Source organism: Condylura cristata, unplaced genomic scaffold, assembly GCF_000260355.1.
Source record: "Condylura cristata isolate star-nosed mole 26May11 unplaced genomic scaffold, ConCri1.0 scaffold00022, whole genome shotgun sequence".
NCBI classification, from domain to species: domain Eukaryota; kingdom Metazoa; phylum Chordata; class Mammalia; order Eulipotyphla; family Talpidae; genus Condylura; species Condylura cristata.
This window is the reverse complement of record NW_004567123.1, coordinates 20,796,183-20,821,571: the sequence shown is the minus strand read 5'-3', so window position 1 is coordinate 20,821,571 and position 25,389 is coordinate 20,796,183. Positions and strand designations below refer to the sequence as shown.

General features: G+C 47.0%; 1 protein-coding gene across 7 annotated transcripts in view; it reads right to left on the bottom strand.

Moving 5' to 3' along the window:
* BCL2L1 (BCL2-like 1) overlaps positions 1-17,662 on the bottom strand; it is a 44,754-nt gene extending 27,092 nt beyond the window's left edge. The window contains exons 1-3 of one of the 7 annotated variants that reach the window (XM_012728417.1): positions 17,577-17,662; positions 16,290-16,407; positions 15,310-15,985 (exon numbers count right to left, since the gene is read on the bottom strand). In XM_012728417.1, the coding sequence (XP_012583871.1) occupies positions 15,310-15,873 (564 nt within the window). In that variant the 5' untranslated portion in view covers positions 15,874-15,985; positions 16,290-16,407; positions 17,577-17,662. The other 6 variants (XM_012728418.1, XM_012728420.1, XM_012728419.1 and 3 more) reach the window with 6 other exon arrangements.
* Positions 17,663-25,389: the final 7,727 nt, after the last annotated feature.

Genomic DNA, 25,389 nt, shown 5'->3' with positions numbered 1-25,389 from the left:
CGGTAAAATGAAGACCAAACCAAGCTCCTTATAGTCATGGAGCCTGTATTTCAGTAGATGAGACAGACAAAACACAAGTAAACAAAAAGAAAATTTCAGTTAGAGGTTAGAGGTTGTGCTATGATAAAAATACAAGACAGTAAAGAGGCTGGAGAGTGATTTAGAAGAAGCTTGGCTCCAATCAAAGGTCAAAGAGAATATTTCAGAGGATGCGACCTGTGTGCTTGAAACTGAAAGAACAGTCAGGCAAGGACCAGGAGCTGGGCATCCAGGGAGAGGGAACAGCAACTTCAAAGACCCTTAGGCAGGGACAAGTGTGCCAGAAACAGCAAGAGCCCTGGTGGCCTGAGTACAGAGTGGACGGGTGGGGTCGTGGAAGACTCAATCAGCCAATACCAGATCAGGCAGACCTTAGAGAGGTCAGGGCTCTGGGAGCACTGTAAGCCAGGATCTGTGCAGATTGTAACTTGGTTTTTAAAAGATCACTCTGGTCCCAGTGTTGGGACAAGAGTGACATGTAAGTATGTGTGAATGCATGTATGTGAGTATGTGAAAGATAGGGCTGGACTTCTAGTGGCGAACTTAATGTTGTATATATATACATGTTAATTTTTTTCTTTTCAGTCCACGGTGCTGTCACCTGAACATGCCCAATTTTAATCTGACTTTTTAATTTTCTTTATTTTAATTGTAGTAACATTGGTTTATAACACTAAATTTTAGGGGTCAATGTTTATACCTCTTAAGATGTACGTGTGATTTTTAAAGGCCCCTTCCAGCTCCAAATTTCTGACTTGCCCCTGTCATTCCAGGTGCTCATGAACTGGCTGTCTGAGCAAAAAAGGTGCAATCTCAAGAGCCAAGAGAAGGAGCAGCTCTGAGCTGGACAGGTGGAGAGAATCTGTGTGACCTGGCTCAGCAGGAAGATGCAGGCAGTTGCCCAATCAGGGAGGGGTGGGAATCCCAGCTTGGAAAACATCCCCAAGTCACCTGTATTGTTTCTGCCTCCTGTGTGGAAGTTTCTGCCAATGACACAGTGCTCTGGAATGCTCCCCACCACACACACCCAATCTTCCGTTTACAGAAGCATAGTTGTACTCTGCATTTCTCTTAGGATTTAGCTCAAATCTCGCCTAGAGGAAATGGTCGATAAAGAGCTACTGACTGATTAATGAAGAGAAGGAATATTCTCAGCCATTACGCAAATATTAATGAGTACTCTGAGTACTATGTTGTTCTCTGGGGATGCAAGGTGATTAAGAACGGGTTTCTTGCCTTTACTGAACTCAACATTCAACATTCAACAGATAGACCTAAACCAAGACAGCTACACTGCTGGATACAAAAGTAACAGCAGCCACATTTACTGCACCTCCTACCCACAGGTAGAATATGTGGGTTCTGGAGCCAGACTGTCTAGGTTCAAATCGTGGCTTTATCATTCACTAGCTGTGTGTCTTTGGACAAGCTCCTTAACTTCATTATGCCTCACTTTTCTCCTCTGTAAAAATGAGAGTAAGAATAATACTTACCTGGATGGTACTTTTTAAAAAATTCGATGAATTAACACATAGGAAATATCCAAATGATAGCTATCATTAAAATTACTGTAACATGTGCTACACTTGACAAGGATGATCTCATTAAGAAAAAATAAAAGAAAAAGAAAACCTATAAGAAGGTATTATTACCTCCATCTTTCAGACAAGGGTTCTGGGGTTCAAAGAGACTCAGAGGGGATATACGAGGGGATGTGCCCATGGTCAAATAGCTGGTACACGATAGCACTGACTGAGATTCAGCTCCGTCCAGCTCCGGAGTCCACATTTCTAGTTACAAAAACGATCCCATTATCTTGGCCAGCCCTCAGCACAGTGCCCAGCTCACAGCAGGGGCCCCATCTGGGAAGCTAGCCTTGTTACTTCATTGTCCCTGGAGCTCTACCTGTAGTAGGTGCTGTGGAGGCAAGAGGAAGGGACTCTTTTACCCTGAAGGGGTCTGAGGAGTCAAAGGTGCTGAGTGGGTGCCAACCGCAGGCTTTCCTCTGGAGTTCCCCAGGTTCACCTCACTGAGGCTTGAGGTGCTAATTTGGAACCCCAACTTCCACCACTAAATCAGACCCAGAAACTGTCCCAGGTGCCCAGACACCTGCATGGACAGGCAGGCAGCTTCCCTTGGGCTGACTTCTTGCCTGGCTCTACGTATCTCAGTTTCATCACTCAGTCGCTAGCCTGGGGCCTCATGTCTGCACCTGCTGCTTGACCCAGTCCCAGGAGACCCAGAGTCGTAGCCTTGGGCTCCCTCCTTAGATCCTGCCCCAAGGGCCATTTCTGAAACTTCTTTATATGGCAACCCCAGATGAATGTGAGTGCTGTGAGCAAAGGGAAATTTTTCTCATAGAACAGCAGATGGAGAGTGGGTAGGACAGGGGTGTTGTTCTTATTCTGAATCAGAGGTGAATGTGGGGTGAGGCCGACTATGCCTCAGTTTCATGTTTAAGCTGTACTGATCCTGGCTGGGTCAGAGGTTCCACTTAGCAATCCAGCCCAGGTGGGTGAGGACATCCAGTGCTTAAGAGTTAATACTCATTTCTATTTCCCATCATTTCTATTTCTCAGATGAGTCACACTCAAGAGGTCTGGCCTTGCATGGTAATTTGACGGCAAAAGGTAACCAGTGGCTGAATCAATGAATGACCGAACTTCACAGTGAGAAGAAAATGGAAGACCCAGCACTTGGTGAGGGTGAGCTCTTAGTCTCCACCAGACATTCTCAGGGGCACTTTACATACACCATTGATCATAAGGAAGTCTGTTACCTGTCACTAAACACTTAGCCACCAAGTGCTAGGCCTTGTAGTAGTTAACCGTGAGTAAGACAGTTTCTATCCTCAATTGGCTCAGAGCAACTTCTCCCAACAATCCAGTGAAATGAGTATTATTTCCATTTTATAAATGTCCAAGTTTAGAGAAGTACAGTAACTTGTTCAAATTCATGAAGTTATTAGGTAAGTGAGAGAGCTAGGATAGTTCTTCTACTCAAAAACTGCTTGTTGGTTGCATGAATGAATGACATAGCTATGGCTGTGACTTCAGCCAAGGAGCAAACACTTAAGAGTTCTCAAAGTGCTTTTTCATCTATCTTCTCCTTGGCCTCACTGCCAGCCCAGGAGGGAGGCATGGCGGCCGTTATCTTCCCTCAACAGATGAGGCAAGAGGCAGAACTTGGCAAGAGGGGCCCTCATGGAAAAACTCCAGAGTCCCCACAACAACTTTTTTAACCTTTCAAATATGGCAAGCACCTACTATGTGGTAGCTGTGCTCCTAGGCGACTTTAATATTTAACCCATTAAGTCATCCCCTCAGATGACACATGACGGAACGCCTTCTATGTGCCCAGTTCTGTGCCAGGATCTTGAGGCCCTTTTAGGGGAGGTAAGAGACAGATTATTAAGCAACATCCTCAGTTTCCTGAATCTTAAAATCTCTAAGCTCTCTGTTCAAAAAATATCCACACACTATGTCAGCCTAAAAGCCTACTCTTGGAGGATAGCTCCATAGTGATCACAGCAACTTGATCACCTGTGCAGGCAATCTGGTAATAATAGCAGTAATAGTAGCTGTCATACTGAGTAATTACTATATGCCAGGCTCCATGCTAAGTACTCCATGCAGCTTCCCAGTTATTTTCATGCTCGCAAGAGTCTTCAAGAAAAGCACTGTGTATTATTATTCCTTTTTATAGATGAGGAAACTAAGACTGGTGGAGATTAAGTAATTTGCCCAAGGATAACTACAGAACAAGTAGGTTCAGTATTAGTTTGTCAAAATTTCTACCTGACCCTTTAACGTGATGGAATTCCTCCAGGGAGACAATGGAGAGGCAGACACCAGGAATACCAGGGACGGCCACCAGGGAAGGCTGGGGCATCCAGAGCATGCAACAGATTTTCCTCCCCCCTTTCCATTAGGTGGCTCTTAACTTTACACTGAGATGGGTGGGTAAGCAGGAGTGGCCAGGTATGCTCAATCTATCCCTAGGGCAACAGGAGTCTCTCTCCACACTGAACCTCCAGGGTTGCCACCCGCCAACTCCCTTGAGAGAAACAGAAGGGAACAGGGGCGGGTGCACACAAGGAGGAAGGAAAGAAGTCCGATTGGTTCCTTCCTCTCTTAGGCAAGAAGCCTGTATGTCCTTCACGTGGAGCCTCTCAGGGGATGTGCCAGCATACCTTTTGGACCCAAGAAGCTTCAGAGAAGAGAGACTGGCACAGCCCTGAACTGCAAGCTAAGCTAACAACTTCTAAGCATTGTAACTAGGTCATCAGGTTCCTGGAGAAGCCAGCTGTGACTGGGGGATGGTGAGGGAAATTTTGCAGTCTACCAAGATCCCTACTTCCCTTCAGGCCCCACCCTCCCCGAAATCTGCACCTGCTCCCAAACTGACCCCTCCCCCCAGCTGGGCCCAGCTGTCAACGGCTCCCAATGCCCCGCCCCTGCCTTCCAAGGTCAGGAACCATGGGGGGCCTCTTGGGCAGGAGGTACCTTTCTGCCACCTGAGCTCCCCAGAAAGGGAGCCAAGGGGCAGGGAAGGAGTGGCCTCTCCTGGGGGTATTTCTTGTTCCACAAGGGCAGCTAGAAAGCTGGGCCACTTTGGGTCTGCCCAGGGTACCTTCCTGGCATTGTTGCTGCAGGTGGCAGAAGACAGGTGATGTTTACCCTGCTGAGACCAGAGTTGCCAAAAGGCTTCAATCAAGTCTTTGAATCTGCACCTGGCCTACAGCCCCAAAATAACAACCAGAGTAGACTACCTGCTCTATAGGTCGCAGGTGCCTCTGGCTTTTATCTCCCTGCAGCTCTGCCTGCTGGGCTCCAGCTGGCAAGGGTTTCTCTTTCCCAGGGGTTCCCAGAGACCTGACTGCAACCATTTGGAGCTCTGGGTCTCCCCTGATCAGGCTCACCTCTACATAAGCCACCCCCGAGCCTTCCGCCAGGCCCTACCATGGTCACTCTTGCCCTCGATCTGTCACAAGCGCCATTCCCCCTGGCCAGCTTACCGCCAACCCAGACGTCCTTCAGACTAAGCAATCTGCCTCCTCAATGTCTTCCAACTGCTTCCACCCTCTAGCTCTGGCTAGGTGGTTCTTACCTACCATTCCAGCAATTCCCACAGTCTTTTCACTTACCGAAAGTCATCATGCTCCATACTCCCTACTATGTAGGAATGATGCTTAACCAATGTTGACAGAACATGCTGCATGTCAGGCACTGGTTTTAGTGGGCCACACAATCACTCACTCACTCAACAAATGTCAGCTGAGTGTCTCCTCTGCTGGAGGCTCCAGATAAAGGTAAAAAATGAGACAAAGTCCCTACACTCTGGTAGTTTACTGGAGGAGACAGACAACAAGCAAGTAAACATGGGTGGCCTCTGAAGAGGTGTTGTTTGAGTTGAGACCTAAATGATAAAACAGCCCTGATGAGATTTAGGGCAAAAGAAACACACGCCTATAAGAAAGAAAATTACCACTATCTTCATTCAGAGATTACCATTATCTTCAATTTACAGAAGAGGAAACTGAGGTGTCAGTGTGAACGGCACAAAGCCAGCACTGCTGAGAAAGCCATTATTATTCCCGGCTCCAATGGCCTTCTTGCCCTGCTGGACAATTCCCACTACTGGCACTGAGGAGTCTGGGTTGGTGAGGGAGAAGATAAGTCCTGATGATGCAGGCTGAGGGTGGAGGCCTCTGGACTGAGTAATCAAGTGGGTAGCTGATGGTGGAAGTGGCCTGTTTGGCAGAGATCCAGGTCACCTGTGGGATGCAGCCAGTGGGTCTGACTCTCTCTACTTCTGGAGTCTACACCACAGATTTGGCACAGCTTGCCTGCAGTCATTCACCAAGTGTTCTGGTCTGTTCCTATTGCTTCAAATCAGTTTACTTCCTCAGGGAGAGACATTTTTGTAGCCTAACCTGAATCTAATAACAGTCTTTCATGTTCATTGAGCAGATCCTGGCCAAACCCTTGCACAATCTTGGGCCTTTTGCCAGGTGCTTAGGGTGAAACAAGCCAGTCCAGGCCTGCAAAGAAGCAATGACGCAGTGGCTTGAGAGCAGGCTTTGGCACCAGGTACATCTGAGTGCAAGACCCAGCACCATCTCTGACAGGGAGAGTTCCTGTGGACACTCTGAGGAGTCTCTCTAAGCTCGGGATTCTCCATCTTGACACCAGAGTTGAGAGAACCCAATGAGACGATTATGTGAAGAGTTATACACGGCACCTGGCACTCAACACAGAGTATCTGTTATTATTCTAAAATGCACGTTTGCACAGTACTTTCAAGCAAGCTGGCTTACTTTGGTAGGTTGGAAGTATTCTGTTGGTCGGACTTATGAGAACTTGAAGCTGACTTGCTCAGTCTTATACCAGCAAGAGGTCAAGCTAAGTTTCAAATATGAACTGAGTTTTTACCCAAGGGTGTGACGGTGATCGTCACACACGCCAACTGCAATGAGTGCTAGGTGGTGTGTCTGGGAGCCAAGGGGGCGTGGATGCTGCACTCGGCCAACTTCAGGCGGCAGAGGACCGGCAAGGCCAAGATGCGGGGCATGGAAACAGACTACTGAGGATGGGACCCACACCCATGCACCACCGCATCCCCGGGCTCCCGCACTCAGCACACATACAGCTTTCACCAGTATCTGCTGATTTAACAACTGCAACATGACATGAAGACAGCTGCTGGCAAAGACTCCAGCCTGGGGGAGGCAAGCGAAATCGATCACTCTGGACTAAAAGTTAGAACATGGACTCTGCCACTTACTATAATTTAAGCCCCTTTCCTTAAGTTCTTCTTGAAAAGGGACTGAACATACTTGCCTCACCTACTTCACTGTGAACTGCATCTAGTGAATGATAAGGTTTTGTGGGGAAGTTCAACAGCCGGACCTTGAATCCCTAGTCTTTCTGGTACTAGCCTCCGAGGCCCGAAGTCTTCTCAATCAGAAAATGAAGGTAACACCACCCATCTTGGAGGGGCTTTAAGAAACGTTAGCAATAACAACTCAGGCTTTGGAGTAAGACAGATTTGGTTCCCTAACTGGGCCTTCCCAAATCCCAATGTTCTTTAATGATGAGGTTTTTGGGATTGTAGCACAGAGATGAAGTTGGTAAAAGGCCTGGCACACAGTGAGCAGTGGACAAATGCCAACAATCATCTCGACACTGGGACATGGGGGTGGGGGCCCAGTGCAGTGTTTAAAAGTGGGAGCCGGAAAGCTACCCACGCAGGTTTTGCCACTTACCACTATACCACCCTGCAGAAGCTGCTTTGCCTCTCTGCGCCTCAGTTTCCCCATTTGTAAAACTGGGGTAATAATAGTTCCTACTTCAGGCTGTGTCTATGAGAATGGAATAAATTAATACATGTAAAGTACTCTGAACAATGCCTGGCATAGAGTAAGCACTTGATACATGTTAGGTGCTATTAATAGTAATGTTAACAATAATGTTAATCACCAAGTGGAATAAGAGGGAGGAACTGCTTTATCCTGGGACATGGGCATCCCATGGAATAATTCCAGGGAAGTCCCGGCAGCTGTTTGTAGGCAAGTTGTCAGCCTCTGAGGGAAAGACTTTCCTGTGGAAAGGACACAGGGCTCGGGGCTCCTGAACAAAAACCCCAGTCCCAAAGACCAGGAGGCCAGCCTCTGGGGAGGCAAGTCAGACTCCTTGGAAGGGACACTGTGTTCCCAGCCCCGCCTGACTTGGGGGAACAAAGGCACGTGTGTGTGGCCAGGGAGGAGGGAGGGGAATGTTTCCCTTTCAAGAGCGGAACAAAGGATCTGAGGCATAGTTGAGTGCGTTCCAATCCCCTCCCAAGCCAGCTCCCATTCCTCAGATGATTGTCCAACAAGGTTTTCAACCTTCTCCTTTCCTTCTGAAAGGTGACTGGGGGGCAGTGAGGAGGGGGGAGGCAGGCTGGGCTTCATTCTGTCCTCATCATCCAGCTCCATGAGGCAGGATACATACCAAACCTCTAAGAGGTCTCTTAGGAGTCTCTTCTGTGTAGGGGTTGGGTGGGGACCCCTGGGGGAACTCAGGGTTAATGGATGACATAAGGCACTGCAAGTGACAGGTTTAATGTCCCTCTAGGGGGAGTCCAAGACTAGAACTGCTACTGGGTGATGGAGCCATAGCGAGAACCCAAGAGTTCTGACCAACCCCTGAGCATGCTGTGGGGATATGGTGATGAAAGGTCTATCAGAACGAAGTAGAAACGCACCCTGTAAGTCTTAAAGGGATGGTCCCAAACTGGAGAGAGAACTGGGTGAAGGAGGAGGGAGCAAAAAAATAATTGACAAGAGGAAAGGGAGGGACAGGTCCAAAAAAAGTAGCTTGTGGCAGGGTGCCTCTAGGGACTTGACTTTCCAGCTTCCACACTCTCGCCAGCAGGAATCCGGCTGCAGGGCTGGGACAGGAAGCAGTCCATGGAAGTCATTGCAATGGCATTTCCTGAAGAGCGAGAGAAAACCTCTAGTTCCGAGGGGAACTCTGGAGTCTGCCCAAAAAATCATGTAGCTTGGAGCTCACAGTAAGGCTCCAGCTTGGCCCGAGTCTCAAAAGGGATGAAACCAAGTAGCAGAAGGTCCCAAAGGCAGTTTCTTTCTGTGAAAACACTATTTGCAAAAATCAATATGTAATAAACGGGAAGCTGGATAATGTGACTAGAGGAGCCCAAGGACAAGGCTGCTGTGTTGCAGCTGATGACAGTCAGGATTCTGAAAGCCTAAGACAAGATTCAACTCACTGAAACTTCAGAACAAGGAGTTCTTATAGCCACTTACAAGTGGAAAGACTTGCCCAAGATCATCCAGCAAGTAAGGGGTCAAATCCGGATTTGAGATTTCAAATTTTGCACCTTCCTCCTGAGGTAATCTTGAGCAAGTCACTTCAGCTTTCTCAACCTGATTTCCGTCCAAATGGAGACAATGCTCCACCCAGACACACCCTCTCCCTCCCTCCACCAGCATCAGAAAGGCAAGGTGGCTGCGAAAGTGCTCTGTAAGCTGTAAAGGAGGAGTACTAGGATTGTGGGAGTCTAGGACACATGTCCTGCTGCAGTGATACTGGAATTCACTTTTTGCAGCTAAGGTGCTGTAGTTGTTGGCAGAAGAGTGCTCCTGAGACTCATGTGAATATGCCATAATGGGGCAAATCTGCCTCAAGGCCTAAGGCCAGCAGAGCCGCCAGGATTCCTATATTGCCTACTCAGCCTCCCGCTACTCAGGGGGAAGCTGGAGCCTGTGGGGGAAGTGATCTGGCCAAGGTGAGATAGTGAGCTTGAGTGGATCAACAGTAGAACTGGGGTCCTGATTCCAAGGCCACAACTAGGAGCACCGCCAGGGCCTGCTGCCCTAAGTGCTAGAAGGTCACTAGGGAGACTCCAAGAGAAGAATGGACGCTGAAGATTCTGTGAACCGGTCTCTGTGAATGTCATTAATTCTGTCGTGAACATGGTAAGAATGATGATCCCAACATGGCTCCAGCCTGTGCAGCTCAGGCACTCCTCAGGATCCCTCACAGGGTCTTTGCTATGACTTTGTGAAGCAGGTATTATTATTTGCCCCAAGGTTTGAAGAGTTCAAGGAGTGTGCCCAAGGTCACATTGCTAGACATGGATGAATTAGAACTTGAACCCAAATGTTAGTTATTCACACAGAAATAATGCTACTAAAGTGGAGGAGGGCCATTCAGAATATCACTTTTGGAGACACCTATCCTTGAAAAGCCATTTAACTTTACCTAATAGCCCTGATTCTAAGATCTGTAGTGCTTAAAAAAAAAAAAGGTGGCTTCCAAGGTGGTGGAACACGGCAACAAGGCAGGCTCAAGCCTCCCCTTACTCCCCAGCGCCCCCACCCCCACCCCACCACTTCTACATTCACCTTCCGATCCAAGACACTGTTCTTTCTCAGCTGACAGTCTAATCAGTCTCTTCTTGAGTTCCATGAAGCCACCCTTGCAGAATTCAAAACCTTCACTGTGTCCCAAACTGTCTCCCGGCCTCTCTTTCAGTCCAAGCCAAGTCCTCATCATGGTCTGAAATGCCTTTGTGAATCTGGGACCCTGGGTCCCAAACACTTTCCCCTGGCACCCTCCTCCAGCTCTCCCTCTTGCTGTCTTCTACAGTCACATCGGCCTTCTAGCCAATCCCTGACCAGGCCAAGCATGCTTCCTCCTGAGTCCACTCCCCTCTACTTGGAACACTCGACAGGCACCCAGCTCACCTACCGTCTCAGTTCCTTCAGGTCTTCGTTCAAATACTGTTTCTCGGTGACACCTTCTCTAGCCACTCTTAAAAAATTAAGTTTTATTTTCTTCACAGCACTACTCACATGTTACATCGTGTATGCATATATAATTATTAGTTACATGTTGTATCTTCACTAGAGTGCAAACTCCCACCAGAACAGAAATGTAGCTTTGTTTACTTCTGTATTCCTTATACTTAGGACAGCCTGGATAGCTGATACAAGCCAGTAAACATTGCCTGAATTGATGAATGAATGATGAGATAAAGGGTGATTCCCACTATTCTGGTTTAAGAAGTGTCTGCTTTTTCAGAAAGTTAGTGTCTCGTTAGGTCCCTGCTCTGCCCAAGACCTCTGCTTAGAGCTGAGGAAATATGTATGGACAAGATGTAGAATCCACCCTCAGGAAGCTCCTAAGCCTGGCAGATACATGGTAATGTAAGAAATCTCTTCTCTACACTTTTAAATTCTACCACTGTTATCTTCTCATTTATCCAAGTTCTGCTTTAACAATAAAAAAAAGGCCTAGCCCTTCTCCCTTCGGATATTTGAAACCAGTGATCATGTTCTCCTGGGTTTTCTCTTCCCCAGGCTAAACAAAAGGATCCAGCGGGACTGTCTGACTCAGGTTTCCAACTGGGAATGGGGAAGACAGACTGTTGGCTGAAGGGACAGAAGAAGAGAGGATCCAGGAGCAGAGTGACTCCTTCCAAGAAAAGAGCGAATCCTCAGGGAGGACTCCTAGAATTAGATTGGTGGTAGGGATGGGATCCTGCTAATTAAGGTAGGAGATTGTATTTCTGCAGAAGGGCAGCTCACTGGGAATTAATCCTAAATCTCTCTACCCTGAATGCAGACAAAATCATGACTGCTGAAAGCAAGCCCCATGATGGAAGGATCAGGGTGCTTTCAGAGGGCGGCCAGACCTAGGGGAGGATGCTCAAGTCCACTGGCCTCAGGACAGAAACCAGCTGAGGGCAGCTAACAACTGCTGCTTTCTGCAGCCAGCAGTCCAAACAAACCTGGCAACTGCCCACACAAAACTCAAGAAATCCCTCTGGGTTCTGCTGGGTCCCCCTGAAAAAATACCTGGGTAATTTTCAACCAGAAGGGCTTCATGGGCTGCTGGGGGAAATTAGCCCTAGGGAGTCTGGAAAACCCTGTGAGGTGATAAAAGAGTTTTAACAGCAACCCCAAATGTACATCCCGAAGACCTGGGTGTTTTGAGGGGGAGCCCCTGAAACACTTCTACCTCATTTGTGACCTGAATGAGATTACTAAAAATTTCCACGTTTGGGGTTTCTAATGGGGTTTCCCCGAGAAAACCGCAGAACTGCCAACAGCTGCTAAGATCGGCAAAGGTCACTGAGGTGCTTCAGCTAAGCATACATACTTGCCGAAGTCAGAACAGGCAAGAAGAAACCTACAAAATCTAGAAGACCACAGTCATGCAACCTAGAAAAGGCCAAATTATGTTCTCTCCCCATGTACAAGGGGAGCAGGAGCTATTCCCAAATGGGCTAGCCCACCTGGGTCTTCCTGTACTCCCACTGCAAAGCCCTGAAATACTCTGTCCTTCTGGGGAAGGTCACATCATACACCATTCTAGGTGGGTCTTTCAGGAACTGGTTTTGTTTCTTGAGAAAATCTAGGGGCAAGGTTCAATTTTCTGAGGCAGGTAGCTCATTTATTAAAAGAGCTGCTTCTACCCTACAATTAAGGTACAAGAAGGGCCTTTGTTCTAGATCCTTTACTAGAGTCAAGCAATGGCAGCTGGCTATCATTATTCCACTTTACAGGTGGGAGAGACAGATGGACAGGAGAGACAAACAGGTTCAGCATCTTGCCAGGTGACTCCAGGCAGATGGTGGTATGGCTAAGTCTGGAATTTCAGTCCTTGGAGCATTATTACCCAACTTGAAAGAGACATCCATAGGGCAGGCCACCTTCTCTCCACAGGCCCACCATTCTTATCTATTGGTAGGGCCTGAGGAGGGTTTAACAATGAAAAAATTAACTCTGACTGGGCAAAACCCTAATACCCATTTGAGTTTTACCAGCGTTACCAGTGGAAGTCTACACACTGTCTTTGGGACCTATTACTGATGACAAAAGCTCTATTCTGCCTGCAGCTACCTGACCAATGTCAGGATCACAGCCTATGGTGAGCACCTCCACAGGTGAGCTTTGCTTGGCCTTACAGTCTCTCCGGCTTTCTGTGACCACAGTCTGGGTCACTTTATTAACCTAGGACAACCTGACATGGGTGGAAAGAGCTTGGATTTTGGAGTCAGGCCAAAATAGGTATAAACTCAGTTACTTAACTGGCTGGGGGACACCTGGGGCCAGTCATTTAGCCACTAGAAGTTTCACAAGCAAACTGGGAATAAACCCACCTATTCTGGAAGGTATTGGGTGAATAGCATGTCATTTTCATGAGGGAAGGTACCATGTCTGGCCAGCATCTGGCACAATGCCTGCCTCAAAGTAGATGCTCAATAGCTTTTGGTTGTATAAGTAAAACACAATGCCTAAGGCTGAATACAGATGCCATAAAGACTAACTTCCAGTTCCTATAGATGCGCCAAATTGAGAAAATACCCTAGGGCAAAGTGGCCATAACTCCTACACTCATGAATGCCTCTGCCCAGCCTACAGAAAAGTGGTGAGATGCCACTGCAATTGCCAGTTTGTGAAGCTCAAACAGGATGATACCTGAGAAGGAAGTGGGCAGGTACCTTCTACCCAAAGGATCCTGGGTCAAATGTTCTTTACCTCCTGGCTTGAGGAAGAAATGTGTGCCCAGAAATGATTCTGACATAACTGGCTTTTCTACACACATCTCCTCTGTTCACCAAGAGGAAGTAACATATGGTATGTTGTCCAACGGGCTCTGATAATTCTCTAGCAAAGAGACAGAGGATGGAATTTCAGTCCAGTAGCGATCTAATGAATTTGCCCAGCACTGCTGCATCTAAAGCCTCATCACACACAGCATACACTGGGTAACTGGTGATTCTCTGCTGTGGTGGTCCTTTGCAGAGGCTGGCTGGCAGCCCAGGCACCTCGCACAGATTGCCTTTTGCGAATAGCTGGCCACAATCCACCTGATATTAGGACCTCTGGCCAAAGACAATAGTAAAGGCAAAGTGAGCCAATGGCCCAAGTCCCCACTTGGAGATGCCTCAGAGGGTGTGTCAGAAGCACTGGAATCCTGTCCCTCCTATAATCAGCTGAACAAATATTTGCCCCCAAAGAGAATCAAAGCAGGAGGGAATAAGAGAGGTCATCGCACAAACCAACAGGAACTATTTAATCATTTATCCCCCCAGGGAGTTCATTTACAGAATGGCTTTCAAGTCTGGTCACCTCAGCTCAAGAAAGCCTTCCACCTTTACCTCCCCCCAGTTCCACCCCCAGTCATCTGACATCTATTGACTCGACCCCTTTGCCTTTTATAAAAACTGGCAGCAGGGAAGCACTGATGAAGTTGCAAAGAAATGGGAAATTAGACAGCAGGGGGGTTCCAAGGCAACTCAGAGATCTCTTGCTCAGTGGTAAACTGAAGTGCCTACCACGCCCTAGGCCCAGCCTATGGATAATTGCATTCTTGACATTCCTAAGGCCATGGTGCATGGTCCCTTCCACCTCAGCCCCTTCAATAGATGACTTATTTTCCACAGTCTACTCAATTTTCTAGGTGTTCAGAGGGGCAGAGCCTCTCAAAAGCCTTGCACCTCTCCAGACAGGGAGATAAGGAAGGAAATACCTCTCATAAGCTCTGCACCTCCCCTTGGCAAGGAGATAAGTCAGGAAATAAGACTCCATTCACTGTAGAAGAGGAAAAAATTGCCTACAATGACCACTGGTTAAGAAGGTCTCACAATCTCATCCTGACTGGTGATGGGGAAGAGAATTCTCCCTCTCTGGAAAGGAATAAGGCTTAACTCCTGGGCCCAAAGTGTGTCAGGACCCCGTAACAACTACAGCAAACTTGCTGGTGCCAGTCACTGTGTTCACATTATCTCCAGGATCTGCGACACTCTGCAAGGCAAAGAGGGCTGGCTGCATTTTTTCAGTGTGAGAAACTGAGGCTCAATATAAACAGGCCTTGGTCACAAGGTCACACAACTAGTTGAATGACAAGGCTGGGACTCACACCCATGTCAGCTTGTTTCTGAAGCCCGTCATTGGATCGCAATGTCCCACAGAGCCCCACAGAACAGTTCTTGCTTTGCCAGCAAACAGTGCTGAGGAAGAGGCCCCAGGGCTCTGGCCGGAAAGCAACAGGCAGAACAGCTGGAGCTCTCCAACCGACCCTAGGCAGTGAGGTGCAAAGTCTCAGGGCTTAATGTGTGACACAGCAAGAGCTCCACAAACAGGCCAACCACACAGAAAGTCGCACACTTTAGGGCAAATGAACATGGGGGCAAAACGCAAACACAGCTGGCACTACCCTAACATTAATCCTCAGCCATCAAGCCAATGGGAAGTCCTGTGTGGCCTTGTCTTGTTCTGGAAAGAGCACCATGTATGGAAGAAAGGGGACTTGATTTTGGGGAGAAAAGCCTAGAATAGGATTGATACCCTCCCCCCAAGGGAGTAAGAATAAAGGGGCTTATGGGTAACTGATGCTCACGATCTCCAGGAATTATACTCATCCCCCCTTTGCTTGGTGGGGCACTGTGTCAGGGTGAGGGAAGAATTGGAGTAACTTCCCACTCTCACAAGTCTGAGGCCAAAGGAACACACAGGCTGTTTTCCTCTGCTGAGAAACTGGAACACAAGTATGAAAGAGTAGGGTCATGAGGGTAACCAGAATCAAAGATGCCTGATTCTTCAAGAACTAGGTCATTTGTGTTTCAGAAGTTAACCTCTCACAGTGCAAAGAGGCCAATCAACATCCCCAGTGGTCACCCAGTATTACAGGGGCTACTGGGGAGTCTCTCTGACCAGAGGTAAAGGAAGGGGACACACAGGGATATGGGCCTTACCCAGCCGCCGTTCTCCTGGATCCAAGGCTCTAGGTGGTCATTCAGGTAAGTAGCCATCCAATTTGCGATCCGACTCACCAATACCTGCATCTCCTTGTCTACGCTTTCCACGCATAGCGCCCCACCGAAGGAGAAAAAGGCCACAATGCGACCCCAGTTCACCCCATCCCGGAAGAGTTCGTTCACTACCTGCTCAAAACTCTGATATGCTGTCCCTGGGGTGATGTGGAGCTGGGATGTCAGGTCACTGAATGCCCGCCGGTACCTTAGTTCAAACTCATCGCCAGCCTCCCTCAGTGCTTGCTTCACTGCTGCCAAGGGGATCACCTCCCGGGCATCCAAGCTGCTGCTGTGGCCAGTGGCTCCGTTCAATGCAGGGCTGTCCGCCAGGTGCCAGGATGGGTTGCCATTGATGGCACTGGGGGTTTCCATCTCTGATTCAGGCCCTTCTGGGGCCTCAGTTCTGTTCTCTTCCACATCACTAAACTGACTCCAGCTGTATCCTTTCTGGGAAAGCTTGTAGGAGAGAAAGTCAACAACCAGCTCCCGGTTGCTCTGAGACATTTTTATAATAGGGATAGGCTCGACCAGTCCATTGTCCAAAACACCTGCTCACTCACTGAGTCTGGTCTCTGCTTAGTGGTCTTCTTCTGCGATCCAAAGCCAAGATAAGGTTCTGAAGGGAGAGAAAGAGCTTCAGAAAAATGAAAAATTAATGTGCATGTCATTTGCCCTACAACATCCCATTCCCCCTTCAGGTACCAGAACTGATTTCTTTGTGGTTCTTAGGAAGAACTGGTTCTAGCTTCCAAGAGACTTCAATGAAGTCAAATTGAAAGCACCAGCGGGCTCTGAATCATCACACCGGCCTTTTTTTTTTTTTCTCCTTTAGCCCCAGCCACCCCCTTTTCTCCGAAATGCCTTCCTCGGAAAGCCACCCCATGGGCAGTCTGCCCCCACTCCCTCCCCACACCACCTACATTCAAATCCGTCTCAGGCGACGGCAGGCAGGTGCAGCCCCCGGAAGATCTTTTGTATCATAGGTCGGGAGAGGAGGTGGCAGCCGGGATGCCGGTAACTCAGCCGGCCTCGCGGCGGCTTGCAAAAAAAAAAAACAGCTCCGGTTTGAGGGATCATGCGACCCGGCAGGCTGCGAGCCCAGAAGGCGACACAGGAATTACGAAGCTCAGGAACCGGCCCCCTCGCTTGTTTCCTCTTCCATCGCCCGGATCGAGGGCGGCCGCTCCGCAGCTACGGCCTCCTGCCACCCGGGAGCCCAGCCCCCTCGCTCTTGCACGCCCCTTGGCTCTCCGCCTCCTACTGGGAGCCAGGAGAACTCTCCCGGAGAGGCTGGTGTGGGGTTTAGTTGTGTGTGTGCGCGCGCGCGCGTGTGTGTGTGTGTATGTGTGTGTGAGGTGTTTCTCCCCCCCCCCCCTTTTCTATTTCAAGTAGCAGCTCAGGGTGAGGCTTCCGAAACCCTGAAGGGACTTCTCAATGGGGCTCAAGGTTTCGATGGGGGACGACGGGAGGGGGGAACTGCTTCGGATCTGCGGTCTGACTTCGGAAAGGCCATCCCTCGGCCTTTCCGGGAGGCTGACGGTCGGGGACACCCCAAAAACGCCTTTGGTTTTCTGTGAACTCCCCAAAAGCCCTGGACGTGGCGGTGGCGGACTGCCGGCTCCTCCATTCTCCGCATAGACACAATGGCCGCCGGCGCCCTGCACAAAGACGGGGTGAGGGTGAGGCGCTGGGCCTCTCCTCGGGTCAGGGAGAGAGGTCGAGGCCTCCTCGAGGCCCCCCCATAGTTGAGAGGCCACGTATTTCTGGGAATAGAACCCAGACGGCTTCCTGGCACCCTCGGGAGGGCTTGGGGGCCGAGGGCTGCACCCCTCCAGAGCCCGGGGTGGGTGGGCTGCGGCCTCACGGCTTCTCCCGCCCGCCAGGCCGGGTACCCGGCAGGCCACCGCCCCGTTGCTAGGTAACCGGTCTCCCTCAGGGGCGCCCCCTAGACCTTTATGGGAGGAGGGGTCTCGCCCCCGGCGGTCCGCCCCGGCGTAGCCAATCAGCGAGCCCAGTCCGTACGGAAGCGGGTCGGCGACGGCTCCCATTGGGCGCAGCGCCTGTCACGCACTCTCGTGAGGCGGCACTCTCACCTGCGAGCCCCGCGAGCCGTGGGGGGCCACATGCCCCCTTCATCGGCCAAGTCGTTTCCAAACACGAGGGCTCTTCGCGGCTGAGTTCCGCACCGCGGACCCGGGCCGGCCTACCTGGCTGATGGCTCGCTCTGTCTCTTCCGAACGAGCCGGCCTCAGTTTCCCCTGAAGAGACCGGGGGAACTTGCAAGCTCAGTCACTTCCGGTGCCGCGGCAGCGCGCGCGAGCCCGAGACGCAAAGGGAGTGCGCGCTTTAAGGACTAACATCAAGACCTTGGAGAGAGCGCCTCCTTGCGGTAGAGCGGGGCATCCGGAGACGCAAAAAAAAAAAATAGTTCACATTTCTATTCATTCAATCATTTAGTCAGTTTTATCCATTCATCAGTTTATATATCGAAAAAGCGTCGCGTCGTAGTCTGGTATTTACAACTCAGTTAATTGGGCAAGCTATTCAACGCCTCTGCACTTCAATGTTCTTCAGGGTAAAATGGTTACAAGCCAACCTCCCTCATGAGTTATTGTGTAGATTAAAGGAGATGTTATTTATAAAAATACACAGGATAGTGTATGGCCTCTTGTATATACTGCATAAAGATAAGACATGGTTCTTGCTTTCATAGAGACCCTGAAGTGTAAACCAAGGGAATATACGAACAAGGTAACGTCAGATTGTCCCTGGTGCTACGAAGAAAATAAATGGTCATAAAGAGGGCAGAAAGAGAGGTACTGCTTTAGACTGGGTGGTTAGGGATGTAACCCCTCCCCGCCTACCTGGCAGGGAGAGAGGCATTTATTCAATGATTGTTTTGGGGGGGAGACCAGGGATGACCGCTTTGACGAAATGGCATAGCACCCGAGATTTGAAGAATAAGAAAATGTCAACCACCAGAAGAACCTAGAGGACAGCAGCCGAGGTCAAGAACAGCTTATGCAAACTATCTCAAGGTAGGAAGGTCTTGGCGTGTTCCAAAAGCTGAAATAGAAGCGATGTAATGGAAGGCAATGACAGGTGCGACTTAACGGCGTGAGGGGAGGTTGGAACGCTGGCCCTAGAAGTGAGTTGGACTTGATTCCTAACATTGCAAGGTGTTTAATTTTATGTTGATTTATTAAAAAATAAGTATACAGGAACACCAAATTTTAAACATATACTGAAAACATAGAATGCAAAAAAGGTAAATCCTCCCACCCTTGCTTTTCAAGCCCCCCACTTCCCTTGTGGGGCTCGTCACTCTGAAACCTTTCCTGTGTATCTTTTCAAAGATGGTTACTGTTTTCACAAGCAAATTTATGTGTGTAAATGTTTTACATAAGCGGTAGCATGCCATAAATATTTCCTCAGCTTGTTTTTTCACTGAGCTCTATATTTTGGAACAGCTTCAATTTTTAAATTACTGCCCAACTTTACAAGGACACGCCATAATTTAATTGCCTAGCACCCTCTGCAGGAATACTTGGTAGTTTCCAGTCCTTTTCTATTATAAATAATTCTATAACTTGTCCATTCATTATTATGTATCTGTGGGCTCTTATCTGTAAGGTAAATTCCTGGAAGAAGAATAACCCATCAATAACTATATGAATTTGTTTTCTTTCATTTTCGTGGCTATTGACAGAGAGTGCTCTACAGAACAGTTGTACCAGTCTGTCCTCCCTTCAATAAACTGAATGTGCCTGTTTCCTCACATTTTGTACTACACAGTGTGCTATTTAACTTGATCCTTGCCAATCAGATAGATAAAAGCAAGAGGCGCTTTTATTTTTCGTTATTTTTAATATGTGTGAAATTGAGCAATTAAAACAATATTTTGAAATCTCTTTTGGGAGTTTTTTTTTTTGGTTGCTGTTTTGGTGAATTTTTTGTTCCTATCATCTGTCTCTTTTCAGTTAAATTTTTTCTTAGTGATTTTTGGGAATTTCAATTTTTTTTTCTAATATAAAATGTAACTACTTCAATGTGATGTCAAGTTATTTCAATGTAAAAATGATCGTTCTGGAAGTCTGTGTTGTGGTTTTGGGAGCCCAGCAGAGGGCAGATCAACTCTACCCAGGGAAGTGGGCTTTACTGAACTAGCCCCAAATAGGATTTTCACCCAGGAGAGAAAGGAAATAAGGGTGTTTTAGGTGGAAGGGCCGCCTGAGCAAAGGCTTGGGGGCCTAATGTGAGAGTCGGTGGTGTATAAATGCATATCTGGGCATAAGACACTAAATAGTCCCCTTAATAGGGAGGAGACAGGCTTTTGAATAGAAAGAACATAAAGAGGTATATATTTTGGAAAGATGGATAGAAGAGGAAAGGAAGTTTGCGACATTTACTGTGAACTCTAGAAAGATAATTGAGAAATAATTTGCAATTGGAATCTAATTTTTAAAAATATGTGAAATGCAGTTCAAAATTTATCCACACACAAAAAAATGTTAATGCAAGGTTATTGTAACACAGGAAAGAAGAATTTTCAATGGGGATGTCAATAGTTGGTGACATTTTTACATAGGTCAAATCCATACTTTAAAATTGTATCTGAGGAATTTTTAATAACATGGGGAAATGTTGAAAATATAGCACTTTTTTTTTTTTGCATAGAAGAACTGGGGTGTAGGCCAGAGGTACAAGGAGTGAGAGGATTCACCAGAGACAGAGTGGGGAGCAGAACAGGTGATCTACTGAAATACACTGCTGAGGGAGCAGCCGGAGAGACAGGAGAGATCAGCTGTGGGTCAGCTCCCTGACAAGGTTTGAACTCAGGCTGCAGTAGTGACAGTGTTGAGACTTAACCCCTAGGCCATCAGGCATGCCCAACATTGCACCTTTTAAAATAATAGGTTACAAAACTAAACTCAGAGTTATCCTAATTTATAAAAAAAAAAGTGTGTAATACTTGCAAAATATAATAGAATGAATTATATCAGAATGCAAAAAGATTATTATTGCTGGGTAGCCAAATTACGGATTTTATTTTCTTTTTTTATACATTTCTGAATTATCTAAACACAATTCTAGTTTGTTGTTGGAAAACACTTTTAATAACATATTTGCTGAAATTTAGATGATGAGAAAATGCTTAGAATCCACATTATGGTGTAATGTTAAGTGAAAATTAATGTGTGAATGATCTAAACTCTAAATACCACGCATAGGGAAAAGTCTGGGAAATCACTATGATAAAAATAAGAGAAAAACAGAGAAAACCCTTGCATGGCTGCAAGAAGGGGATGGAAACAGATTGGCCAATAAACCTGAAAAGATGCTCAACTTCACTAGTTATCAGGGAAAATATTGGTAAGATAGTATTTCTCACCCACCACATTGGCAAAGTGTAATGATATAAATAAAATATAATGACCTATGGTAAATAAAGCACAATGAAATGTGGGCTAACATTGGAGAAAATTCATTGTCACCTAGTAGAATTGTCACCAAGAGTGAGCAATTCTGGTCTTTGCTATGTGCCCTCAAATAACTCTTGTAACATGTGCAAGGTGCAGGTAGAAATGTTTCTAGCAGCACTACTTCAATGGCAAATAGCTTAGAAACTATCCAAGCATCAATTATAGCAAAATAGTCAAACAAAAAGTGGTATATTAATAGTAATGTAATAGAGTGAGAAGATAAATGGATTTAGTTAGTATGGAAGAATCTCAGAAACATTGTATGAAAATAATTGCAAAATGTAATATGTATGATTCCATTTACATAGAGTTTGAAAACAGGCAAAACTAACTAACCTTCAGGTGGATTGGGGTAGCCAACCTCCTCCCCAAGTTTGGCCCCCAAAGTTCTCTGCCTCTTGGTATTCACACCCTTGTGTAGACCCCTCCCACACTATACCAGAGCTATTCTGTGAGACTGGTAGAAAAGGGCAAAGAGAAGTTGGTATGTCACTTCCAAGACTAGGTTACCCCCTTTTCTGCACTCACTCACAGGATAGTCAGCTGCCAGGTCATCAGCAACCCCACAATGAGACTGAGAGTAGTGAGGACCTGAAGCTTCCTGCCAGCTGTCCTGGAAGGGCCTCCAGCCTCAGCCAAACTTTCAGATGACAACAGCCGACACCTTGACTACAACCTTATCCCGGTCTATGAGCCAAAATCACACCGTTCAGCTAGATTCCTGACCCTCAGAAATGGTGTGAGATAACATATGTTTGTAAGTTCAGACTTCAAAGTATGGGAGTAATCTGTTCTGCAGCAGTGGAAAACTAAAACAAGAATATATATCAATGTGGTAAAATTATAAAGGAACATAAGGGAAAAATAAACACATAAAATTCAAGATCGCACAGTTACAGAGGAAGGTAGAGTAGAGGATGAACCCTGGAAAAAGGTTAAAATTGGGAGTTTGCAAGACAATGGGAAATTGTGGGTGGTGGTGTGGGGTGGGTGGTGGTGTGGAGGGAGTTGCCCCAAGAGCATACAGGCAGGTCTACTGGGCCTGATCATCAACAGTTGGCATTGGCACCCATCCCACCTCCTCCTTCACAATGGCACAGGAGTGAGAGGTGCTCTGGCCAGGCTGGGAGCTCTTCTGTAAGGCCCTTGGAGATGGTCTATTTTATTTATTTATTTATTTATTTTTAAGATTTATTTATGTGTGCATGCAGAACTGGGGTACAGGCCAGAGGCTCAGGGGCAGTGAGAGACTTCAGTGGGGAGACAGAGCGGGGAGCAGAATAGGCAGATCAACGAAGTACACTGCTGAGGGGAGCAGCGGGCGGGCCAGGAGAGGTCTGCCACGCCATGTGGTCACCTCCGGGGCAGACGGGAATCGAACTCATGCGGAAGTGGCTTTAGCTTCTTATTGCTGTGCTTTAACCCGCTGCGCCACCAGGGAGGGCCCTATTTTTTTTATTTTTACATATTAATTTATTCAAACACCAGTCTGATTACACTTGGCCCAAGAACACCCAAATAACAAATCAAATATAATCAGATGTTAAAGACTGATCTTCAAACATCACAGCCAGTGATGCTCTAACAGCTCGCCTATGATCTCAAAAAGAGAACTACCTCCACACCTCGGTGGCCACCAAACCAGCAGTTTCCTTAACTGTGAGCTGTTTGAAGTAACCAGGGTTAGCATATTACTATCTCTTTCAAGCAATGAAGAGCTGTAGGGATCTCAGCAGAGGCTGTAGGAACCAGCACTGCCAGGGCCCGCTCTGCCAGGTTATGCATAAATTGCACCGTGGTTCTAGAATTTGGGGATAGTTTTGTTCTGGAAGGCAGCTTCCCAAACACCTGTGCACATAGCCAGAAGGCCAAATTCATATGGCACAGTGGGGACACATCCATGACCTGCTCCCACTGTCCCAGCTCTCCCAAGGCGGTTGAGTCCTCGTTGGCGGCACTCACCAGGACTTGCAGAGTTCTCACCCAGGAGCAGAGAGGTGTTCTTCCTTTTTTCAAGAGATTTATTTATGTATGTATACAAGAACTGGGGCTCAGGCCAGAGGTGCAGGGGGTGAGAGGACTCACCAGACAGAGTGGAGAGGCGAACAGGCAGACTGACTGACATACACAGCTGAAGGGAGCAGCAGGCGAGACAGGAGTTGTCTGCCACGCCATGTGTGTCACCTCCCTGGCCTGAGATCGAATTCATGCTGCAGTGGCTGCAGGTAGCTTCATAGTGCTGTGCTTTAATCCCTTGTGCCACTAGGGAGGGTCCCAGATGGATGTTCTTGAAGACATGTTTGACGACATGCGTGGCCCTAAGTTTCTTATCCTTGTTGTAGGTGTGCATCTTTATGCAGTTGGTGAGACGCTCACGAGGGGTCATTGAGCCTACTTGGTAGCGAAGTGGCAACTGATGTGGGGCAGGTACTTGGCATACTTCACACTCACCACGATGTAGTCTTGCAAGGAAATGTCATTGATCTGCATATCATCAATGCTCCACTTTCCAGGTGTCCGCTGTGGTGGGTGCAGCTGTCTCCTACTCAGTCATCCTGAGGGTGCAGCTGGGACGGCTCTTTCCCCATGGATCACACACACTGCCTTGGGACAGACAAGAAGAATCTCATTGCTATTTTACATACATGTTTGTCTGTGTATGTTATGTACATATACAGTATCTACTCAACATCTAGTAGAATCTATTTTTTTAAAAAAAAACAGAAAGAAATTTACTAAAATGCTAATAGTGGAGATGTTGCTTGTAGTTATGATGTGCAAAGGGCTCTAATTCTTTCCCTCTAAATGGAGTCCCCTTCAATAATGAAGAAGAGACCAGGAAACATCCCAGAGCTCCCTTCGCTCAGATGGGTGGGAACTGTGGAAGACACAGTGGGTGCCCCTTCTGCAGGAATCCTCTTGATGGCTGTCACAAATGACCCCCAGCTGCAACCATTTCCAGGGTCGAGCCCTTGGGTGATAGCAGTCATCTCACCTGGAGGTGTTTGAGAGACTGCTTTCCATGAAGTAGGAGTCCTTCGCAGAGTTGGAAGGCAGGTCCAGACTTCTGACCTGGCACCACTGGTCATATGGCGGAGGGACTGACGGTGAAGGAGCAGCTTTGGAAGGGGCAGGCAAATTCCGCTTGTAGAGTTGTAGAATGTGGTTCTCTCTCCCTCACTTTTCAAGAATAAAGCTTGAAGAGTCCGAATAATTTCCTACCCCACTGACTCATCTGCTATCCTTTGCAATTTCTTCCTTACTGGATTTATAAAAAACATAAAATATAATATAGATAATGTAACATATAATATAGTATAATAGTATAAAAATAATAAATTCAAACCATACAAGTAATACATGGCTACATTTGGGGGAAAAAATGAAAGAAAATCATGCCTGGAATATGGTAAGTGCCAGGTAAGTGTGAGCTGTTACTTCTTATATACACCCACAGGAAAAATGGACCATTGTTTTGCTTATTTTTATAAAACATAATGAATTTCTATCAATCAGTAACTTTTTTTTAACTTAAAAATTTGTCTCAAAGATGTCTCCCTGTTAGTGCAGATCTGTTGAACTCTTTTTGAACTGCTGTTTAGTATTCTGTTCTATCATTTATTGAAATACTCCACTCCCTATGGACATTTAGGTGGTTTCCAGTTTCTCACAACTATAATACAACAGGCTAATAATTGATTCTGCTATTTCCATTCTTGTTCCCCTTCCCTATTTTCAGCACAGCAGGCAGTTATCTCATTACAATCAGAGTAAATAAAGACTCAAAACCTGCCCAGGGTTCCTACCTCATTCAGAATAAAAATCAAAGTTCTTACAATAACACAGTTCGTGTGCATCCTGCCTCAGAAGATCTCCGGCCTCATCTCCTGATACCTTCCTCTGTGTTCATTTGCCCTTTGACTTTCTGATTGCATTCCCAGGGAATAAATAAATGGTATATCTTTAACATTTTTATAATTTCACAATATGTTCATGTTTATGAGCTCTGGTATGTCAATTATTCCTGGGAAAAGTTTCACCAGAGACCCCTTTTAGCCATACATGAGGCATTTCCCTAGGAGACAGAGTTTAGATAATATCCAAAGGACAGGTTTATTATAGATTTAAAAAAAAAAAAGGAAAGGAGAAGACACAAGTGTGCAGGAAGATTTTCTACTGCTGCTTTGCAAAGGGAAACAAGTTTGTGGAAAGGAATACAGAAATAGTCTTATCATGGCAGGTGGGCAGGGGAGCTGTGCTTTGCCAGTGCAGAAATTGTACTGATAATGTGTTCTCTTTTGGAGGGGTTCATTCCCTTGTGGAATTGTTATTGTTAAATTGATTACATATAGGATGTGACTAGGCTGATGTGCCAGTCATTCTCTATAAGGTCCCTCAATCTCCATATCCCCACTTCTGGCCTGTGCCTCCTGTACTTGCCACAGAAGTTGGTGCCCAAGGATGTTTCATATCTAGAGCTGGCTTAACATCTAATTTTCTTAAGTAACTCAACACAGTTTTATTGTAATTTTCCCAG